Below are 7,446 nucleotides of genomic sequence, written 5' to 3' on the forward strand. Positions count from 1 at the left end.
TTGGTGGTGGTTGGAGGGGCGGGGCTCAAGGGCGGAGGAGCGGGAAGTGGAGGAGATGCGGTGGAGGGCATCGTCGATCACGTCTGGGGGGAATCTGCGGTCTTTGAAGAAGGAGGCCATCTGGGCTGTACGGTATTGGAACTGGTCCTCCTGGGAGCAGATGCGGCGGAGACAAAGGAATTGGGAATATGGAATGGCATTTTTACAGGGGGCAGGGTGGGAGGAGGTGTAGTTCAGGTAGCTGTGGGAGTCAGTCGGTTTATAGTAGATGTCCGTGTTGATTCGGTCGCCCGAGATAGAAATGGAAAGGTCTAGGAAGGCGAGGGAGGAGTCTGAGACAGTCCAGGTGAATTTGAGGTCGGGATGGAAAGTGTTGGTAAAGTTGATGAACTGTTCAACCTCCTCGTGGGAGCACGAGACAGCGCCAATACAGTCATCGATGTAGCGGAGGAAAAGGTGGGGGGTGGTGCCAGTGTAGTTGCGGAAGATGGACTGTTCCACATATCCTACGAAGAGACAGGCATAGCTGGGGCCCATGCTGGTGCCCATGGCAACTCCTTTAGTTTGGAGGAAGTGGGAGGATTGGAAAGAGAAGTTGTTCAGGGTGAGTTCAGTCAGTCGAAGGAGGGTGTCAGTGGAAGGGTACTGGTTGGTGCGGCGGGAAAGGAAGAAGCGGAGGGCTTTGAGTCCTTCGTGATGGGGGATGGAGGTGTACAGGGACTGTTGGAGGAAGAGCACCTCATCTTCCGCCTGGGAACCCTCCAACCACAAGGGATAAACTCAGATTTCTCCAGTTTCCTCATTTCCCCTCCCCCAACCTTGTCTCAGTCGATTCCCTCGAACTCAGCACCGCCCTCCTAACCTGCAATTTTCTTCCTGACCTCTCCGCCCCACCCCACTCCGGCCTATCACCCTCACCTTGACCTCCTTCCACCTATCACATCTCCATCACCCCTCCCCCAAGTCCCTCCTCCCTACCTTTTATCTTAGCCTGCTGGACACACTTTCCTCATTCCTGATGAAGGGCTTGTGCCCGAAACGTCGAATTTCCTGTTCCTTGGATGCTGCCTGACCTGCTGCGCTTTAACCAGCAACACATTTTCAGCTCTGATCTCCAGCATCTGCAGACCTCACTTTTTACTCGATAATTTCTGTTTGCAAACAGGTTCTATTTGGGATTCTGTTCCAAAGTTGATTCACACGCAAGTCAAAACAACACAAAACAATCGTCCTATGTAAAAAAAAGGTTGATTACAAATCTTTAAAACTAATACTAAAACATTTCTGTATGGGCTAGCATTAATTAAATATGCAATATTTCAAGAGTTTGTAAGTTGTACATTCATAAGACAGAGACCCCCTTGTAAGGGGTAAAAGCAGGAAAGTGGAGTTGAGGATTATCAGATTAACTGTGATCTCATTGAATGGCAGAGCAGTCTTGATAACCTGAATGGTCTACTTCTGCTCTTATATTGCATGGTCTCATAAGGCTTTTTAATTGCACAAAAATACATGGCAGTTCAAATGACTGGTCAAAATACAGAGCATGACAAAAAAGTTAATCAAGGCAAATAAATTACAGCATCAGAAGAAGCGAGCTTGAAATATATAAATAGCAAGTTTCTGTAAAAATCTAAAAGGAAAAATATAAGTAAAATAACCAGTCCTCTATATAGTGAGAGGAATTAATAGATAATAAAGAAATGACAACGTAATACATACTTGGGCGGAGTGGGTTGTTTTATGAGGAGAGATTCAACAGGCTGGGCTTGTTTCCACTAAGTTTAAACATGTGATGGGTGATTTAGTGGCAATTTATAAGATCCTGAATAGTCTTGACAGGGTAGATATAGAAAGGATGTTTATGGGGTGTAATGCCAGGACCAAACTAATACAATTAAGTTTATAGGGCAAGTGTAGAGGGAAATACAAGCAACAATCAGGATGAGGATGGTGGCTGAAAAGGAAGTAAAAAGTAATGAATGGGGTAAATACTGAAAGGCAAGATGTATTGGACAGCCTGGCTACAAATGAATAAGTCACTGGGTCCAAATGACTGGCATCATACATTGTTCAGGGAATTGCAGATAATGGAAGTGCTCAGCATAATTTTTCAATCTAGGCAGTGCCACAGGATTGGAGAGTGAGAATACAATACCCTTGTTCAACAAAGGATGCAAGGACATTCCATGTATTCATTTTAAGATCAGCAGTGGGTAAAGTTTTCAAAACAATAATCACAAAAAAAAATGATAAGGCATGTTCGGAGAGGTGAGACACAATTAAGGAGAGCCAGTATGGATTTGGAAAAGGCAGATCATGTTTGATGAATTGAATTTATTTGAAGAAGAGGGATTTGATATGGGGAATATAATGGACATTGTCAAATACTTTCTTGAAATCAATATAGCCAAGTACACGTAAAAGGCTGGGTAACAAAACAGAGGCACTTGGTAAGAAAGGGTTAGATAAAAAGAATTGGATGAAGGACATGCAAGAGTGAGTCAAGCCACTGTATATATAATGACTTGGAAATCAGAATAAAATTTCAAACTGTCAATGATATCAGAGTTGGAAGTCTTATTCTTTCAAGGGATGTGGCCATTACTGGTAGTCCACATTCGTTGCCCACTTGCTAGACCACTTCAGAATACAATCAAGTACCACTCACGTTGCTGTTGGCCTGGAGTCTCATGTAGGCCAGACCAGGTAAGGATGGCAAATTTACTTTGCAAATGGACATTAGTGAAAAAAGAAAAAAATGTTCTTTTTTGCAGCAATAGTAATAATTTAATAGCACCGTTACTGAAAAAGCTTTCAATTCCAGGTTTTATAAGTCCACCAGCTGCTGATTAGATTTGAACCTATGTCTCCCCACGTTATTATTTTTAAAATAGGTCCAAGGAAGTACAACTAACGTCCCTTTTGTCCTTCCAATCAATGTCTTATTAAAGTGCAGATGATACTGTGAGGAGGTACATTCACTTGGGGAATTAAAAACCTCACCTGAAGCATGAAGCCAATGTTCATTATACAATGTGTCATTTGATGGTCAGCTTTGGCTGCAGTATTAGTATGTACTCCCCTTGTGCTGGACCTTTCAAATTTAGTATCCTGATGTATTTGCCACATTAAACAGAACTATTAGGAGATATAATGTGAAATTACCTGAACAAATTCAAAGAGTGCTAATTGCTTGTATTTGCTTCAAAGGGACTGAAGGTATGACACTCATTCCCAATGCATTATTTTGCATCAAGTATGAATACAATCCTTGGTATGCACTACTAAAGGAAGAAAATTTTAAAAAGGAATAACAGAAGAAAAACAGAAATTGCTGGAAAAACTCATCAGATCTGGCAGCATCCAGCAATACAGCTATTGCATCTCTATAGCAATACAGATATTGCTATGACAGGATTGAATCACCCAATAAAGCAGTCAAGGAGAATGAAAAAGGAGTCCTTGAAAACTAAAGAGTAGCCCCAAAGAAAACTCACAAAGAGCTTTCAATAAAAATTAATTAACTCTGCTAGAATGGCATTCAGAATTGGTGATCTGGTGACGTGGGGAGAGAAAACTTCATAGCACAGGAAAGTAATGGCAGATTCTTGAGACCCACCAGGGTCACCACAAAAGTTAAAGATCTAATCAAGACATGCAAATTCCCAATTTACTTCTCTGTTGGAATCAAGTTAATTGAAAACAGGGACAAGGTTCCTGCTTACTTAAACAAGTAAATTCTAAATCACAAGTGATCAAACAGGAAAACGGGGACTTTGCATATCTTGATTAGATGTTCAACTTTTAAGGTGATTGTGGTGAGGCTTATGAATCAGTGCACTTTCCCAAATGAGCACGGAAGAGTTGCTGCAGCAGCACTCATCCAGGCAAATGAAGAATATTCCATCACACTGTGAATTGGGCCTTGTAGGTTAGGTGGATTGGCAATACTCAATTGCCCACAGTGTCCAGGCATGTGTAGGTTAGGTGGATGAATCAAGGGAAATGCAGGGTTACAGGAATGGGGGAGATCTAGGTGGCCTGCTCTTCAGAGGGCCAGTGTGGATTTGATGGGCCGAATGGCCTGTTTCCACACCATAGGCGTTCACTGATTCTGTCAACACATGGCTCTACTAGTTAAATGTCAAACCTCTTTTAAATATCCTATTCATACAGACAAAAAATTGGCTTTATGCATGGAATGAGTTAAGAAACCACAGTTGAATAGCACCTAATCATTGAGTTTGGATGATTAATTTGTCTTGTTAGGACTTTAGTCTTCAATCTCCACTCTTCAGATTCTTTCACATTTTTTTCTAAGAGGCACAGGACAACTAATACACTAAATAGCATAGACTTTTAGTTACCAGTTAAGGGCAACAGCTTATAGCAACTGGTGGGAGAAAACACCAGTTTATTCAGAATGCAGGTACTTTTACTTCAAAAAAATAGAAACACAACCTACCCTTCTAGAGGTCTGAATCATTCACACCCACAATCTGCTCAGCTACCCGGGAATTAGAGAGCTGTTGTTAGGCACAAACTGCTCAGCTACCTGATATTGGCCAAATGTCAGTTTGCACACAATTCCTGGTGTGAGACCATTGACAAACCGCTTGAACAAAGTAGCAGTGTGATCATCACACTTAAATGAAAACAGTAACTTGCTTTTACAAGTGCAAAAATTCCTCCCACAACCATTGTATTTAAAATAATCATTTTTCTATTTGTTTGCAATCAAAAATACTGAAAATATACTTTCCTTGCAACTCACAAGAAAGTCGACACCATCTAATATGAAGCAGCCCACATTATTGGAACTACTATAAACGTTTTACCATCCACCAGGGACATAATAGCAGCAATGTGTAGGATGCAGAAATTCACCAACTTCAACTCAACTTCTAAATCCATGACCACTAATATTTAGAAGGACAAGGACAGCAGATACGTGGGAAAACTACCAACTGCAAGTACTATTTCAAGCCATTCACCAATTGTTGGAACTATGTTGCTGTTCCTTCAGCGTCGCTGGCTCAAAATTCTGGAACTCTTTCCCTAACATCCAATGATGTCAACAGATGAAGAAAGCAACTCAATACCACCTTCTTAAGGACGGACAATAAATGGTAGCCCTATCAGCTACATCCACATCTGAAGAATGAACCAAAACATACACAAAGAAAGGATTAGGATTGTGCTGGTAGTGAGATGAAGTGAAGGCACTGGGAAGGTTGCGTGGAACATACACATTGGCATTGATCTGTTAGGCCAAATGGCTGGGTGTGCAATGAATCATGGAATAATGATTCTTATCAGAATATCCAGTCAAACTTACCAGTTTAGATAATAGTTCCATATCTTCCAATAGAATTCTTAAGGTCTTCACATATGATTCTCTGACATCTTCATTCAAGTCTTCAGAAAATATTTTGGAACACATCATCTGAATCAGTGATATCTGAATCAATGAGATTTCATTCTGACTGTCATTTGGGGTAGAGTTGCTATCATGCGGCATGCTGTAACTATCTGAAGTTACTGTGCCCCTAGAGAAACGATAAGTCTCATTACTTGATTCATTAGTAGGACTAAAAATGTTTGGATCACCCATGCAAACACTGGGAGAAAGCAAAGCTGCTAGCTTTGGAATGTCCTCACTGGGCCTCTCTTCTGCCAACAATTCCTTGTAGAATTGATGAAGTCTTGGCAAGCATTTCCCCATCATTCTGCCTCACTGTTGGTGATCCTATATACAGGATTTAGGCTGAAATTGGAGAAAGAAAAACACAGTAAGTATGGGAAATGTAACATTGAACAAGGGGGAATTGACAGTTGTTGCAAAATAATCAGTATTTGGACTTTAAATTCAATGGTGTGTCATGAGCTGGGCCAGCAATTATTTTCCATCACTAGTTGCCCTTGAGAAGTTGATGATGGGCTGCCTTTTTGAATTGCTGCAGTTCATGTGATTAGGCAGATCCACCATGTGGTTAGAGAGAGAATTCCAGGACTTTGACCTAGTTACACTGAAGGCAATATAGTTCCAGGTCAGAATGGTAGGTGGTTTGCAGGTGATGGTGTTCTCATGTGTCTGCTCCTCCTGTCCTTCTAGATGATTGGGATTATGGGTTTGAAGGGTACTGTCTAAGGGTCTTTGATGAATTTCTGTAGTGCATCTTATAGATAGTACACACTGTTGCTACTGAGCATCAGTAGTGGAGGCAATGGATGTAACGCCATCAAATGCTCTGCTTTGTCCTGGACGGTGTCAAGGTTCTTGAATGTTGTTGGATCTGCACTAATCCAGATACACCAGGTTTCATCGTTCTTCCATCTGTGCCTTGTAGATGGGGGTCAGGCTTTGGGAGTCAGGATTAGATTAGAGTGGTCCTAGAAAAACACAGCAGGTCAGGCAGCATCCGAGGAGCAGGAGATCAGGCATGCACTTCATCAGGAACGAGCCTCATTTGGGAGTGTTTACTATTTGGGATCAAGCTGCAACTAGTGAGGCTCCAAACAGAAGGACATGAAGATTGAAGCAGGACACAAGCGCCTGGATATGAAGATCGCAGCAATATCCCAACACAACCCGGCAAGACACCACTGTCCAAAAGCAATATCAAACCTAAGTCCTGAGCCAGACCCTTTCACACGCGCGTGCACCTCAATTGGACACCATCGTTGTTCCGTCCTCCCTCCTCTCAGGATAACACGGACACCAAACGAACAGGCCACAAGCTCCGCGCAAGCGCATAACACGACATTTCAAACACGTTCTGCGCGAAACCAAAGGATGCGCGGCGCGCGGCGGTTGTGGGCGGGGCCACCTGGAGCGGTTAGGGGCGGGGCCACCTGGAGCGGTTAGGGGCGGGGCCACCTGGAGCGGTTAGGGGTGGGGCCAGACAATGTGCAGACGCTGACAAAGTGCTGTCATGTGGAGGCCTGTCGGCCTGTGGAGGAAGTGAGGAGTGCAGAGGCTGGAGATTACCGTCGAGTGGGTGGCGCTGGAAAAGCACAGCAGGAGAATGGACGTTTCGGGCATTAGCCCTTCATCAGGAACGCTTGTAACCCTATGGAATGCATAAGAGGGGATACTGAAAACAAAGACAAAAATATGTAAAAGAATTGGTTGTTGAGCTGCATTCATCGGTCTGGTTACTCTTCTGAACAATAAATTGATGTTTACCACGTCTATTTTTACTAACAACAATCTAACGTTTTCCATTTTATTGGAATAGTGTTTGGTACTCATTATTTATAAATTGAACAGTAATTTGATATTTACCATATGTTCATTTGTACAGTAATTTTACTATTTTCATTTGTGTAGAATTGCTGTTTAACGTACACATTGGTGTGAAATATAATTTGACAGTTACCACAGATAATGGGACAAACAATTATTTTATATTTGCCAAATTAAATGAACTGAACATTCAT

General features: G+C 42.2%; 1 protein-coding gene across 4 annotated transcripts in view; it reads right to left on the reverse strand.

Annotated features, from left to right (window-relative positions):
• lins1 (lines homolog 1) overlaps positions 1-6,758 on the reverse strand; it is a 36,245-nt gene extending 29,487 nt beyond the window's left edge. For 2 of the 4 annotated variants that reach the window (XM_060853244.1, XM_060853240.1), the window contains exons 1-2: positions 6,632-6,743; positions 5,342-5,770 (exon numbers count right to left, since the gene is read on the reverse strand). In XM_060853244.1, the coding sequence (XP_060709227.1) occupies positions 5,342-5,731 (390 nt within the window). In that variant the 5' untranslated portion in view covers positions 5,732-5,770; positions 6,632-6,743. Of the gene's footprint in view, positions 1-5,341; positions 5,771-6,023 lie in introns of all 4 variants that reach the window. The other 2 variants (XM_060853242.1, XM_060853241.1) reach the window with 2 other exon arrangements.
• Between the last annotated feature and the right edge of the window lie 688 nt (positions 6,759-7,446).

This window comes from Hemiscyllium ocellatum, chromosome 39 (genome assembly GCF_020745735.1).
Source record: "Hemiscyllium ocellatum isolate sHemOce1 chromosome 39, sHemOce1.pat.X.cur, whole genome shotgun sequence".
NCBI lineage: Eukaryota > Metazoa > Chordata > Chondrichthyes > Orectolobiformes > Hemiscylliidae > Hemiscyllium > Hemiscyllium ocellatum.